We start from the raw sequence: 16,907 nt of genomic DNA on the forward strand, positions 1-16,907 counted from the left end.
ATATATATATATATACTATCTTGATCAAAAAGTTCCTGGAATTCATTCAGAAAATTTAAAATACAAGTTTTATTCATCAAAAGTGATATTATCCCCTTCAAAGTACTCCCCATCGATTGCAACGCACTTATACCAGCGCTTGATCCAGCTTTCGAAACATTTCTGAAACTCTATTGTCGATATAGCCATTAGAGCCGTCTTCGATTTTTCCATTATCTCCTTTCGGCTGTTAAAACGCGTTCCCCGTAATGGTTTTTTGACTCGATCGAACAGAAAAAAATCGCAGTGAGCCATATCAGATGAACATTTCCAAGATTTTTACCATTGAATTCGTTTTTAACGCAAAATTTAATACAAACTCGTTATTGCAAATTCAACTCCATTTTTAAAACTGTAAAAAATCGAAAATACAGAGGTAGATGTACTCAAGACCATAACTTTTACAAAAGGTATGGTGATAAAATTTAGTGGGAATGTCAATGATAGATGTGGCAACCTAAAAACAGAACTCAAATCAGCTGACTCAGAGCATCACCTGGTGCTAATTCCGGGAACTTTTTGATCAAGGTGGTATATATATATATATATATAAAATATATAATTGCACTATTCGACAAAGGAAAAATCTAAAAATGGCCAACTTTAGTTGTGAACGGACACTTTTAAAATCTATGCAGTCATCTTGAAAGTCCATTCATGAAAAAAAGGCTTATTTACCCAAGAAAGCTTGAGAAATCTTTTCAAAATAATGAAGTAGATTATTTGAATACTTTGAAAAAGAATTCATTTTGTTACTAATGAACATAGATTTCGAAATGGTGTGTTTATATTTAACACATGTTGGACTATTAAATATTGTAAGAATACATTATCAGGGAGATACACAAATGTACAGGATATCCTATCCAAAACAAAACATCGAAATATATCGAAAATTGAACCTGGTAAGCAAAAATGTTTCTGAAATTGTATGGCTTGAAAGAAGATAAATAATAGTAAAATCCACTTTTTTTAATGGAATGATATGATTTTTTATATAATATGATTCCTTTAATTATTTTGCATATAAACATGTTAAGGTAGAGATATAAAAAAAAATAATTCACGAAATATTTTTTACATTTTATTTAATACATATTAATATAAAATAATATTAAATATCTCGTAAACTATCGATTCTTTGACATATCTATTTTAACACTTTTATATGTAGAATATTTAAAGGAGTCATCACATATCATAAAAAATTTATATTATTCCATTAAAAAAAAGGATCACTTTAAGGGATTAGACTAGTGTAAAATTTTTTTTACATTAAAAAGTAGTTGAAACCTAGAATATGGAACAAAAGGTCTAAGTAAAAAGGTCTTAAGTATAAATTCGAGTTAGTTTCTGAATTACAAAGCTTACAAAATTTGCATTATATGAAATAAAGATGTTGTAGAACTTTAAATGCGTTTTTCTTGAAATCTTTGTTTTTCAAAACGATGTCAAAGGTTTCTCAGGATGTACTCATCGGATTGATTTAAATTTAAATTTTGGTTTTTTTTATTATCCTTATAGTATTCTCTAAGTATTGACCGAGGATTTTTATAATATCATTATTATTTTGCAAGATACTAATAAATTAATTAACAATATTTGTGCCAAAAGTCAAACCAAAAGTTAAAAAAATTTTTTTTCAATCAAATTTTAATAAATTTTGAATAAGCTCGGTCAATATTAGGGAATACAATACACTGCAGTAATTTTTTTTTATTTTTATTTCATACGATCCAATGGCGGAATCATCGACCAATGACTGATGCGAAAAAAATTGCTCTTTCATGATATTTTAATAAATAATGTTAAGATTATTTTTCTTTTTTTTTGCATATTTATATGCAATGTGTACCACTTGAATGAGATACCAAAACACAAGCTCTGCAGCTTTATTACTTCTTCTGCAATCCACGCTTAAAAATTATCTATTTTTATAGCTAGTCACACCGGTCTAACTCCTTAAAAAACTTTTTTTTTTTAAATTGATTTTACCATTATTTTTCCACTTTTAAACCACGTACACACGAATGCACACACAACTTTTATCTAAAACATTTTTGCCTACCGGATTCAATTTTCGATATATTTCGGTGCTTTGTTTTGAGTAGAACATCCTGTATATTTGTGGATCTCCCTAGTAGTCTTAATATATTTAACGTATAATAATATTTAATGGTTCAACATGTGTTAAATATAAACACACGTTTCGTTTTCAATAAATCATAAATTCAAAATCTGTTGTTCATTAGAAATAAAATAAACTTTTTGCAAAGCATTCAAACAACCTACTTTATTTTTAGATTTTTTTAAGCTTTTCTGGGTAAAAAGCTTTCTTTTATGAATGTATGGAGTTTCAAGATGATAATTGTACAAATTTTAAAAGTGTCCTTTTACGACCATTTTTAGATTCCCTCAATAATTGGCCTTTTTAGATATTTTCCTTTAAACTTTTTTTTATACACTACAAGTAAAATCTACAGATTTTTGTTGTTGAAAATGAATTTGTGGATGAAATTGCTCTAACACTATATTTTCGAAAAAAATTGAATCTAATGCTAAAAATAATTTTTTTAGATACTTTTGATATAAAATTTAAAACGTGACGTGATAGAGCAATTTTAATTACTATACGTTTTTAGCAATAAAAACTCATCTATTGTATTGGCTATTTTATGCAAAAAAGTAATAGTTATAATGATAAGAAGAGTCCTCAAAAGATTTATCCGTAGATAAATGTAATCTTTTTAAAATTTATATTGTATTTTTTTTTCAACAAATAAGGAAAAATAATGCAATGCACTTATACTTATATTTTTTCTATAGAATCCATAGTGCTATTATTTTCATTCAAATCAAGTTTTGTTAATTCTTTAAATTATATATGATAATTTTGATTTCAGTTTCATAATCAGCAATCTACAAACCATTACAAGTGATTAATAAAATTGTATATAAGCGGTCTTCAAAGAGATATTTATCTACGAAAACAAAAATTCGTACATGAAATTATTCTATCACACATTTCGTTTTTGAGACACATTAGTTCAAAAGTACCTAAAAAATTTTCGGCACATTTAGGCTCGATTTTCTCGAAACATAACATGATAGAGAAAGCAATTTCATTTATGAATTCATTTTCAGCAACAAAAAATTTGTAAGAATTACTTTGTCCAATTCGTGATTTAAAATCTGTGTCGGACAGTATTAAAAATTGTTCATACTGTTTAGATTATCTTAAAATAAGAAATCGAATTTTTTTATTTTTTAAACGCGAAAAGAAAAGAATAAGATCTGGGGAATTAAATAATATTAAAAATGGGAGTCACTTTCATATATTGTGCTGATTATAGCTGACTATTTATTTAGGTCCAGAAAGAACGAAATATCTTAGCACATCAAAGCGCTCTTCTTATGGCCGGGGTCGGAGACGATCCGAATGGGAGATTGTTAACCGTTTTGCAAGAGGTGGAATCCCTAAAGAGGCTATTAGAAGAAGAACAGCAAAATCATGCTTCTCAAATACAGATGTTACAGGAGAAATTAGAGGAGAAAGAATCGAATGTAGAATTTGAAATTGTCGAAGAAAAATTAAAGCTCGCGGAATCAGAGTTAGAAGTAGTTGTTCAGAGAGCCGAAAGAGCGGAGAAATCGATGGAAGAATTGGAAAACGTTGTACATTGCTTAAAACAGAAAATCAAAGAGTTAGAGGAGAAAGTTTCAAAACCGCCACCGCCACCGTTACCGCCACCTCCTCCACCACCACTGATGTCGACAATTAGCCAGTCATCAATAAAATTGTTGACTAAAGAAAAACTGACTTCAGCTGTAAGCGATATGGAAAATATGCTTGGTATTACACCGAAAAAAACACCTACAGTTGCGCAACAACCTGGTAATTATACACAATCTTGTGTCTCATTTTGTCGATCATGAATTGTTTTGTTTTATTGTAAATGTATAAAAGTTATATAATGCATCATATGTGATTTTTCAGCTATCGATGATATTATTAATCAAATTAAAGGCGGACGTTTCACATTAAAACAAACAGATGTAAGTTAAATTATATAAATATTTAGAATACATTATAAAGTACCGTTAACTTCTCAAACATCCTTTAAATCCGTATGTCTTTTGTTTTTGAATGACATTTATTTTTAAACAAAATGCAATATTTCTTTTGCTCGATTTTAACATGCATATTTAAGTAAGACATTAATTTCAGAAACAAAGAGAAGAAGAGAGGAAAAGACGACAAGAAGCAGAAAGTAAGCCGCCAGCAGTTTCTGAAATGTTAAATATTCTCGGTACTATGAGACGAAGAGCCAAGCCAATAAGGCAATCATTAAAATTTGCAGACACAGCGTCATAGTAATGAGAATTAATTGAATGGATACATTTGTAATTCCAACAAAAACTTGACAAATTTTATATAAACAATTGATTAAATTATACAATTATTTGACAGTACGCGATATTTGTTATATTATGTGTACATTTTGTTTTATAGATCTGCCTTGCTCAATCTAAATTTCACAAAATCTATTTATTACTGTAAAAGTAATTTTTATACTACTGAAAATGAAATCTCCAGACGAGTTCTAAGTCGATGGCCATTTTGCAAATATTTTGTAAGTTTCATATTAAGAAAAATAAAAATAAAAGAATGAAAAGGAACCATATGCGAAATTCTTAGAAATAGTTTATAATATAAGCATTATGTAAAAGTTGTATTATAAGTTTAATGTAATGTACTGTTATATTATATATGTTATATATGCAGATATATAAAAAACTATCTATAAGAAGTATATTTTCCGTTCATAAATAGGAAATTTTGCAAAAAACTCACAAGTTCGGTAAATGTAAAATAAAAAACAAATTTTATATAAGTTTAAAGATGAACCAAATAATAGTATTGGAGGATATGGATAGAATTATATTAGTCCTTATATGTCTAGTCAAAGAGACCTAGATCTAAAGAGTTCCTCTACAACTCCTGCTAAGTCAGTATGGATTACGAAATTTTTCTGTATATACGGGATGCGGAGTTTGAACTCGCGATCTGTTAATCATGAGTCCGTTGCTTTCACACGTAATACGGTATCTCTCGAATATATAAATCTAAGTATAAAAAAAATTATTCGTTATTAGATCTATCTATTCTAAACTTATGCAAAGAGAGATTTTTTATTTTACACTTGTCGAACTTCTCTTGTTAGCCATATCGTTCGTTTAAGAAAATGTTAGCACAATTTATGAAATTAATTAAGAAAACTGATTCTGTATTTTATCAAATATTGATTGCAATTTTGAAGCTTCAAAAAGTAGTACTCGTCTATAAGGTATCATCTCGTCGTCCGTTTCAGTCCACGTTCCGGATAAACCACTGTCCGCTTCTTCTTCGACAGAAAATTCGAAACTAACAATTGCTTCCTCCGCAAAGATCTCCTCTTCTGGGTTACTCCACAATATTGATGGTTCAGTACCATTCCTATTCTTACTTTTTGCCTTTTTCCCGGCTCTTTTATCTTCTGACTTGTATAATTTACATATAAGTACGTAATAGGAAAAATTGAATGGCATATTTCTGTTATTGGCACGTTTCAATTCGGAAATTAAGTTTTCAAGAAGTGGTACTGAAATCTTGGCGGGAATGTTAACAAATCTTTCATTAATGAGCAAACCCAATTGTGCTGCGTCGTTCTCCAGTACATTTTTTATCATAGTATTAACTGTATCAGTTGCGTGTTCATCTGCTAGCTGTTTCAGTAGATGTCTCAATTGTTGTATACACAAAATGTTCTGAAAAAAATTAACTTTTTTAAATAAAATAAATAAAATAAATAAATAAAATTGACAAATAAATATTAATAATAAATTTCTCAGTTTGATAATGATTATATATCATTATCAATTTTTTACTTACCTGTTTATCAGAAACATTAATGACAGTTGTAATACCAAATACATCATTGATGTCATTACTATCTTCACCATCATCAGATTCATCAATTTCTTCAGATTGTTTAACGACTGATCCTACATAATTTTGAGAAATTATTAAATCCGTCAATCCACCCAAATCAATGTGTGCTTTAAGGAAAAGTTGTTGCAGTAATGTTTTAATTCCATGATAGTCTGGATCTTGTGGATTGCGACCCTCAAAATCCACTTGAAATTCTATCCCCTAAAATTTATACTTATTACAGTATTGCACTATCTAGTTTTATAAAGCAAATATGTTAATTAATGATTATAATCAAACTTCAAAAAAATTAATTAACATTCATGGATGTTAGTTTGATATGTTACATGATGTTGATGTATCGACAATGTTTGATTTGTTTGAATTATATAGAAATGTACTTTGACTGGGAAAAAATCGCATTTTCCCACTTTGATAAAAATGTGACAATAAAATATGTTACGCGTCTTATTATTTAACATTTCTCTAAATAAATTAGAAAGAAATACATAAATTACTATACATAAATTTTATATTTTATATTAATTCGCAGGTAATTACACGACTTAAATTAATATTTTCTTCAAATACTTTTCTACGTCATAAAGATAAAAATGAAGTAATCGGACTTAATCTGGGCATATACTCAAAATGCTATCACTCTTTAGTGAATAGAGCGTTTTGAGTCTACGCCCAAATTGAGTCCGATTACTTTATTTTTATCTTTAAGTAATTATATTAATATTAAACAGATAGCAGTAACTCATGCAAGTGATCCATATGATTGTATCAATTTATAAATCATATTATTCATTTTGTTATTTAAACATAAAATTGCTTTCTATCAAATGTAGTTATTACTTTCAGTAGTTTATGTTATTGTAGCTCTGTTCAACTTTCAATAATATGTTAATTTATATTTTTATCACCTTTCGTTTATAATTAAACAAAAAAGGAATTCTTTAGCTGGTGAAATCAATACAGAAAGAATTATTTTCCTCTCTAAAAGAAGCAGATGCTTTAAGTGCTTCATCTAAAGCAATCAAGAAAATAATCAAGAAAACGGCAAAAAAAAAGGAGTCTCGAAAGCAAGTCTTGAAAGAATTATAGTTCTGAGTTCGTATTCTGTACACATCTACCGACAGTTATCAATATCATTAAGTAATAACGATCAGCAGAATCGTGTTTTTTTTCAGGATCGTTCTTATTGGTTATTAATTATTGACAATTGTCGATAGTTGTGTACAGAATACACAGGCTCTGTGAAATATATCTCAGGAAGATATAATGAGAGTCAATAAGTATGACATTTGTAACACATGTTCATGAAGATTGTGTGGGATTAACTAAAAATAACATAAAGGGCGTTTTCCTTGTTTGAATTGTGAATATTCATAAACAGTTTTAAAAAGGAGAAATTAACAATGTTTGATTAAGTTATTATTGTTTTATAAATACGTTGATAAAAATAACTTTCTTTTATATCAGTATAAAGATATTTATAATCTTTACCTTTATTTAATGTTAAGAGAAAAAGATTAAGATGTGTTCATATGTGAAATGTCAGATCAAGTATCTTATATAAATGTCTAAAAAAAAAATTTTTTTTTAATTTTTATACATTAATGTATTTGTGTGCAATAAATTTATAAACTTATAAAAATAACGTCGCGAATCTTTACTTTCCATGTTTCTAATATTTTCGTATGAAAAAGAGAAAATATATGAATTATATTGAGTACACATGTACACATGTACACATGTACACAATATGCGCAAAATGCTGCTTTTTTTAAAATCTTTACTGCACTTATATAAATATTTGAAAATATTTTTTTAACATTACAGAAATGTTTCCTTTTTTTTAATTTGATCGTTAATTCTCAATTTTCAGCTCAGCAAAAAATTAAAAAAAATCGCAAAGTTTAGGAGTATACGATCTCCAGTTACCTTACAATTTGCTGTTCCTACTGTGATATTCATAATATTAATAATTTGCTTCAAAAATGTGAAAAATAATTCTGCCATTGTGTATTACTTGTACAATATCGTGTATATGCATATATTAAAAAAAAAAATTAAATGCACAAAATAAATATATGTATATCCATTCCTTAACATTACTACAGTATTCAAATATTATTACAATATTGATAATTAATAAATATTCTTAGAAATACATTATTTTATTAACTTTTCCTACAATTTCTTGCATATTATCTGCAATGCAACAGACATAAATAATAAGTCTAATTTGGTACAAATCAGTACAATTTGATTATAGAAACTAATAGAATGAAAAAATATAACTTGTATGTCATATTTGGTTATTATTAATAAATATATAGTTACTATTGCATGTATACATAGTTACTATTGCATGTATACATACACATTGCATCAAAATCTAAACTTATCAAAGGTATATTGTTTCTACTTCTACTCAAAAATGTCAGTCAGATTCATGAAATTATTACATATTAATACTCTTTTCTATTTTATTACTGTTGAACAATACAAATTCAACCAAGATTTGATAATGAAAATAATTTATATAATATAGAAAAAGTATAATATAGATAGGATTGCCATCCATATATTTTTTCCCAGACACTGTTCTCTTTTTTTAGGAAAATTTATTTATTTCTTTTTTTATTTCTGAAAACATCTGGGGTAATTATGAGTGTCCTGTGGTTTTAAGAAATCTTTTAAATTTTTTACTTTAGGTTGATTCGTGTTGCACACACTTTTCGCACTCAACATCTTTGCTTCCTTTCTTTTCAATGTATACATATATATCTATTTCATTTTAAGTACAAAAATATTTAGGGACTCCAACATGAACAGACCATTTGACTCTTCTTCTGCATTATTCTGCATTATTACTGATTTATTTAATAAATAGTGTAGTAATTCTTTAGCTATAAGAAACTGACCAATCACAGTTGAATATGAAGAGAATAATCAACTATGTATGATTGCAACATATGATTGCTCAATCTTTTCAATTAGTAACACTAATGAACAATTAGATGTGAAATAATTGTTTGTTTAATATTCTGATCAATTTTACTAACGTATATGCATTTTAATACATATCAGTTTCAAGCAAAATATTCAAGATTTTTGACATATATTCTAATTTTGAAAATTTTGATGATGTGGCAATCTTAAATATAAATAAATATTTTTAAAAATAAATGTAGCATTTAAAACTTTTACATCACATTTCATCTTCATAAAAATATTTTTCTCAGTTTTCCTGATTTAGGATCTATAGACTAAATATTAAAAATTATAGAGTTGACAATATTTCATTTTCTATTGAACAGCAATCATTCATATTAGAATAGCATATAGATAGAGCTTTCACTTGCATGATATTATCTCAACAATGATTTTCGCATGTATGTCATAATGTATTATGTTAATCCTGCATTTAGATGAACTAAAATAAACTAATAGCATTTTTGACTACAGGACTGCATTCAGAAAGCCTCATCTACAAGTCATATGGACAGTCAATGTCTCAAGAATATTTTTTCTAGTCCTATGGTTGTCGCAGTCACAAGAGCTCTTGTACAAAGTTCAGCCAACTTCAACTCTCTATAACAAGAACTCTTGCGACAATCATACTAAAAACAATATTCCTGTGACATTGGCTGCGTTCAGTGGATTCAACAATTGAGTAAGTGTTCGCTGTTATTGATGTGTTCTTCTAGATTCAATCAAATTTTTGGATCTAGAAGAATATATCAGTAGCAAAAAGCATTCATTCAACTGATGAATCCGCTAAACACACTAAATTTCATGACGTGCAACACAACTCGTGTAACTATTGTAGATAAGGTTAGAATCATCACCCAGATGTTTTTATCCTTATTCAAAAATGTTAAACAAAGCTAAAACAATATCTGAGTGCAGATGATGATTCTGAAATCAGCCTAGCACCTGCTTAATGTCCCACGAGATAAACCCTTTAAATCAACCTTTTTATTTAGATTAATGCTTTGCTATTGGTTAAATCCATTCACATAAGCATAATTGTAAGTAGTGGTAAGAATTAGCCAATTAATCAAATATGAGAAAAATATTCGACTGTGATCAGTTGATTCTTACAATACAACCAACTTATCAACTACACTTATACAATTGTAGATTGGACTTAACATGCTCTACTAATAGTAAAGTTTGGGGCATCATTAAACCAATCCCCCCGAATCAGATTAAAATCCGCTATAGTCGAAAATACTACAAATAATGAAATAAATAGATCGACAGCAGAACACGACCGCGTGTTTGCTGAGTGAGGTTAACCATTGATTATTAAGACATCTCATAAGTAAATGGAAATCTATCTCACTTGTTTATTCGCGATCTCATATTCCTCGTCCTCACTGCTGGACGAGATGTGATTTTCATCATCGTCGTGCAATTTCTGCTGAATTTCACGTTTCTTTACTGGAGCAGCCATAACTATGACATTCACGTCATTAGATACATCAATCAATGGATGCATTCAGTACTACACCGCTCAGTGAGAGTATATCCATACAAATTGCATAGTCGCATAAACGTATGTATAAAGAAAAAAATTATCCAATTGTATTTCTCTTATAAAGATGCACGTAAATGTGATTGGATAATTTTCGTTATGCATACATTGTACGATATGGGTACACGGTCAACGCGATGCTGCAAACGCTTTGAAGTGTTTTTTAATTGATCAGTTTGTAAAATTCTTTCTTCTAATTGGTCCATCAAATGTTTTAAAATAGCGGGATTTTGATCACAGTCTATGCAAGTTTGTGGCTATACCCTGAGCGCTCCGTGAGCTCTTGCATCTGATTGGCATATTTCGTTAGAACTAAAAATATAGACCAAACAGATACAAGAGCACACTAAGTGCTCAGTGAGCGGTCGTAGTACTGCAACCCCTATCGGGTGCTATAATCATTTACTGAGCACTTAAGGATCCTCTACATAGAAGTAGACGGTTGTGGAGTCTTAAGTCACAGGAAACCGATCAATTCTAATCGAGTATTCTCCTTTTATTTGATTGTGATTGGTTGGTTTCTTATGACTGAGGTTTATTTTACAATACGTCGTATATTAGCATCGGATGTTGAACGCATACGTCGGTTGTTGGCTGTCGCATGGAAAGAAACAATAGACTATAATTGATTAATTTCTTATGGCATGACATACAACAACGTCTCCCTCGAATTGATTCTAGAGATTTGTTCGCGTCGCATGCTCTAACATACTTTAAAATGCTCCTACCATAGCATTTACACACTCTAACGTGGTGGTTGAAATGGATAAGATCTAGCAGAAGCACATTGGAGCAAGCTAGAGCATGCGACGCAAACAAACCTTAGGCCTTAAGACTCCACGATTGTCTACGACTTCTATGTAGAAAAATCTTTAATGAGCTTTTGCACCTGTTTGATCTATATTTTTGGATCTATTGGAATATGCCAATTAGATGCAAAAGTTCACTGAGCGCTCAGGAAGCGATTATAGTACTAAATGCATGATGCACTCCATTCATGATGCACTAAGAGTGCGATTACATGTAGTGGTACGCGGTACAAAAATTAACTAAGTAACTATAGGAACCGCGCAAATCGTGCCGCTTGTTTCTTTTCTCCTCTATAATGTATACTAGCGTGATCATTCTTCACCTTCAATTTCAGTGAAATTATGCTTATTCGCGTTTTTTGCATAAAATAAAAGAATCTGGCAGTAAAATGTTGTGCCTAGTCTCGCGAATCGAGATTAAACGTTGAATTTGATGACTGTTGAGGAAATCTGTCAGCTGCGAAATATCGCGATGAAAGCATGTGCGATCACATTTTTGCTTTATGGCTATATGTGCATACATTTTTTACTCGGGCTCCGCACAATAAAAGAAACAAGAAACAGAGAACAGAGAATAAGAATTTCAACCTATCAGAAATTGTGTATTCCTCAATACATGATTTCTGATAGGGTGAAATTCTTATTCTCTGTTCTCTGTTCCCTGTGCCTTTTATTGTGCGGAACCCCAACTTGATTCTATAGCGATATATTAACGTTTGTTTAATATTCAAATCGTCTCCCTTTTATCGTTTAGGAGTTTATAACTTTTCACACATAGCAAGAACAGAGCAGCTTTTGTTTTGAATAAAAATGTATTGAATAAGTCTAATTTCTTATTCCGATTAAAATCGGAGACGAAGTAAGATTTTAAATAAAATGCATGGACTAAAATGCATGTGTAGCGTTGCAATAAGTCAATATGACAGATTTCCTAACAATCGTTAACTTTAACGCTTAATATCTCAGTTCGCAAGACTAAGCATGATTTTTTACTGTCAGATTCTTTTGTTTCATGCAAAAATACGACAGAGCATAATTAAAATTGAAGGTGAGGGGCATCTTTTAAATAATTATCCGAGAATTTATGAGTAATGATATATATAAATAATAGCAAGCCTACAGTTAAAAACATTTTGTGTTATCAATATCTTTAAGTAAGAATTTTTTTTAATGGAATTGCATTCATTTTCATTAAATGAATATAAAGCTGGTTCTACATTAGTCGCATCGCAGCGTGTTGTAAGAGTTGCGGTCCATCAGAGTCGAATTAGTTTGATGTTTATTGGACCGCAACGCTTGCGACGCTGCGATGCGATTAATATAGAACCAATTTAATACTTTTATGAAAATAATATGAGACGCCATTTTTATCTTACACTAAAAGTGCAATTTCATGCAGTGAGTAAAAGCTGGTATTCTACCCTCTCTCCATCAATTTTCGCCAATATGGCAAATCCAGTGAATAAATAAGTTTCTCAAAGTTCGATACTGTCCAACATGAGTGAAGCAACGCTGACTCTGACTATGGTTCATTTGATTGGTCAAATATTTCGAAGCATTTTTTGGTTAATTTTTTAAATTGTTTGATCAATGCTTTTTTATGAATAGTGGGAGTATCTTCGCCAGTGAAATTTCGTTCCATGATAAAGAAGAAGGGGAAGCTTTAGCTTTTCAACGCTGAATTTGAATTGTGACGGAGTGGGAATAAATGCTAGCTTTTCTTTGCTTGCATGAAAAAGTAGTTTAAAACGTTTTTTATTTTTGCTTCTAGCACAGACTCTTGCATAACGCATAACGTAATGCATAAAAAAATGTAATCGAATCCTCCGTTTCCTTGCTCTCCATGAAATAAAGAACTCTGATTGGTTCAATTTTTTGGAACCGATTCTGTATTTTGAAATGAGGTGAAAATTATAAGTGAGCGAATTTACTAAAATACTGATTATTTCATTGGTCCATACCTAGTAAATTTGTTCACTTTTGTAATTTTCATCTTATTTGAAGATATAGAATCGAGCCTCCAGTTCTAGTGCAATCCTCGTGCAGAAACAGAAAACAAACCTCTTGTCATCGTGTTGGCTACGATGCTGACACTGGTCTAGTTTACACCGTGGGTTCGATCCGAGAATGAAAGAATCAAAATGAAAGAATCAACTAATTACAGTCGAGCATTCCCTTGTCATTCGATTGTAACAGGAGAATGCTCGATTGCAGTTAGTTGCTACTTGCATTCTGATCCGAATCGAATCCTCGGTGTAAACTAGACCACTGACAGGTGTAGACTGACAACAAGATTCTAATCCAACCTAGCAATCTAGCAGGACTGCAGTCGAATTCCCACCCGGTGCTACTTGAGTGTCATGTCATCCTTGTTTAACATTTGATAAACAACAAGAGATTTGTAGTGTCGCATGCCACATGCAATATGCTCCTACTATAGCTCTTACTTATTCCAATGCGCTTGAGTAAGTAAGAGCTGTGGTAGGAGCATGTTGGAGCATGTTGGAACATGTTGGAGCTTGCGACGCGAACAAACCTAAGGATGATCCAAGGAACACTCAGATGGGAATCCGAATGCAGTCCAGGAAAACAAGCATCGTGTGCTCGCGCCGGCTTTATTTCTAGAATTTTTTAGTAAAGTACAGAATTTTGGAATTCAGAGTTGGCAATACTGTTCCACCATTATACGAAGACATTTGTTTTTTCGGCGGCGAACTGTCGAATGAATCAGTATCGTGAGAAAAACGCTGGAAGCTGAAAAGTTTATTAAATCCATTCGAAATTATTATTACAAAATGTTAGGTAAACGCGAAAATTGATAAGTATGCATGTAGTAAGCTGTTTATGGAATATATATGAAGATTCGGTAGAATAAAGTCGAAAGATCGTATATCAATTGCACAATTTTTATCATAGCGAACTTTCACCATGGTTCTCATCGAATTACGAAAAGAAAAACATGTGACATAATACGCGAAGAATGCGAAAATCAGCGAAAATTAGGCTCGTGATTTGTTCGAGTTTACATGGAATGATTTTGTGCGAGTGCGAATGTGAGTAAGAGAGTTTATTTAATAAATGTTGTTTATTATAATTATTGAGCAATTATTTGATTATCTTCAATCCTTCCTCACACCTCTCGCCGATTGCAAAGATACATTAAGTGAAACAATACAGTTAACAGATCTGAATGATGTGACCAATGAAATTCCAGATGAGATAAGTACAAGAAACTAATTCAGAGGAATTCTGAGAGGCCAAAGATCCAGAACATAGGTGGGATAAGAAGGATAGAGCAGTATCAATGTGACAAGAAAGAGCATTAATGAGGATTCTTAGTTGAAAATCAAATAACTTAATGACTGTTTATAACGTAAGTTTTAAAATTTTCTTAATGACATCCAGTCATCTAAATACAATGATGAAATATACAATGTTGAAAATACTCAACGAATAGAATCATGCTGATTCTTTCATATTTTTTACCCTGTATTTCGATACCTTGTGACAGATAAGGGATTTGGATCACTACGAATAATACGAGGACTGCACAAATTACAAAGCTATGTTTCTTAAACAAGCGCATGACACTCACAACGTTCATGAAATCATTTTAGCCTAATTTATCAAATATTAAACAAGAGCAAATAATGCTCACAAGCATTGTGAACATCAAATGGAACGCATTCAAGATAAGTCATTTCCGCCATTCTATATGTTGTCCGAAGCATGATAATGTACTGTGGGATCAGTACTGCCATCTTGTTTAAGGCATCTCCTAATGGAATTACTAGGTTTCTGAGGATGCAGTCGAGTTGCCACTATGAATGTTTTGAAGCATTTTTTGATTGGTCAATGAATAAAATTCTTCCGATTTGTTAAATGCTTAGAAGTAGAGATGCTCGATCTCGGCAAAAGAATCGATTTTTTTAATCGATCCCCAATCGTAACTATAAGTATCGATTCAAAAAATCGAGTATCAAAAAATCGATTTAGGATTCGGAAACCGATCAAAAAGATCGAGACTAATTGTACACTGTAAACTTATAAAAAACTTTTATTATAAAATTTTATTTTATTATAAAATTTTTATTATAAAAAATAAAATTCAATGCATACGCGTATACATCTCTTGTGCCATTTATACAGAATGAAATATATACGTGAAATATATACTTCATTCTTTTATTGCACAGGTTTAATATGATAAATACAGTGAATAATATTAGATTATATCTTACGGTCAATATCTTACATAAAAAGTAGAAAGTCGAATCTTTATCAAGGCTTTATTAGTATTTATTTTCAGATCTGTATCTAGCTAAAGTTTTAGATACACAGCAAAATCGTTCTTTTCATGCAAACAAAATTCGTATTAGGAATGCCAGCTCTTTGTTTTAATTAACAATTTAAAGTATTTATTAAAAAGCAATCGTTTTGCAGAATATCAATCCGCAAAGATCAATATCTTGCTAGTCAAAGGTCAATAAATATTCTACTTATTTTACTTTGTGAGTTTTTCCAAGTGTTAATCGAAAATATCTAGTAAACTTAAAAATAATAATCGGGATCACTCTTAAGATGATTATCTGTCATAATGTTTCCTGTTCGTGAAAACATTCGTTCCGATGGAACTGATGTCCCTACCACTGACAAATATTCAAGCGCTATACTACTTAAATATTTGTTTGTAACTTTATGGGAAATCTAATATTCTGTTGGATTAGATTTTAATGGTATAATCTGATTTAAATAATTTTTTAATTCTACGTGTAAATTTAGTCCAAATTGTTTTCACGAACTTATGTTACAATTCATTTTAATCATTATGGTTGCTCCATAGATTTGAAATTATCTATTTCTTCCACAGGAAATTCAACCCTATTATTTTGCATCATATGTTTTATTTGTTTGCCTATTTTTGAAATTGTATTTGCACACGCTAAATTTGATTGAAAATACATTCTTTTCAAAAGCATCTAAAACAGTGACTATGGCCAAAAGGCCAAATAATTTTTTATTTAGGTGGAAAAATGATATAATGAATACCGACAAAAAAGGAAAGTGAGATGCGCTTAGTCTATAACTCGTCATTCTCATAGAGCAACGCAAATATGTTACGGCAATTAGACAACTTACTATTGAATGTCGTAAAAATGAAGTTTTATTGGCCACTTCGTGATCCGTAAGTTTCTCTTCGCAAATAGAAACTAGAAAAATTTACTCATGATATGAAATTATGATAAATTACTTTTAAATTTTATCTAATAAAAATTTAGCTGTTCTTTCGCTATGTACGCAATGAATATGGTGAAAATTAATATGATGCCAGAAATATTTACAAACATAATGTGTAACAGAAAGGGCAATAAGTCAGTGTGCAGTTTTTTGCTCTAAAATTTTTTAGCGCATCAAAAAACGCGCACTGACTCTTAATACTTTTCCCGTTTTATTATTTTTACTGACAATGTTTTAGAGATATGGCAGTTCAAAAATTTCTCAATACTTTATATATATATATATACATATATAT

General features: G+C 30.3%; 2 protein-coding genes across 7 annotated transcripts in view; one reads left to right on the forward strand and one right to left on the reverse strand.

Annotated features, from left to right (window-relative positions):
• Positions 1-4,438, forward strand: part of LOC108691109 (shootin-1) — a 14,989-nt gene extending 10,551 nt beyond the window's left edge. For all 6 annotated transcript variants that reach the window (XM_018198752.1, XM_018198755.1, XM_018198758.1 and 3 more), the window contains exons 8-10: positions 3,409-3,934; positions 4,037-4,095; positions 4,268-4,438. In XM_018198752.1, the coding sequence (XP_018054241.1) occupies positions 3,409-3,934; positions 4,037-4,095; positions 4,268-4,414 (732 nt within the window). In that variant the 3' untranslated portion in view covers positions 4,415-4,438. The remainder of the gene's footprint in view (positions 1-3,408; positions 3,935-4,036; positions 4,096-4,267) is intronic.
• Positions 4,439-5,296: 858 nt separating this feature from the next.
• On the reverse strand, positions 5,297-10,557 carry LOC108691110 (protein BCCIP homolog). Its single transcript, XM_018198759.1, has 3 exons — positions 10,374-10,557; positions 5,972-6,232; positions 5,297-5,847 (listed from the first exon to the last, which is right to left on the reverse strand). Exons 1-3 carry the CDS (start codon positions 10,527-10,529, stop codon positions 5,311-5,313), a joined length of 954 nt encoding a protein of 317 aa, XP_018054248.1. The 5' UTR covers positions 10,530-10,557; the 3' UTR covers positions 5,297-5,310.
• Positions 10,558-16,907: the final 6,350 nt, after the last annotated feature.

The sequence above is a fragment of the Atta colombica genome, unplaced genomic scaffold (genome assembly GCF_001594045.1).
Source record: "Atta colombica isolate Treedump-2 unplaced genomic scaffold, Acol1.0 scaffold39, whole genome shotgun sequence".
Lineage (NCBI taxonomy): Eukaryota > Metazoa > Arthropoda > Insecta > Hymenoptera > Formicidae > Atta > Atta colombica.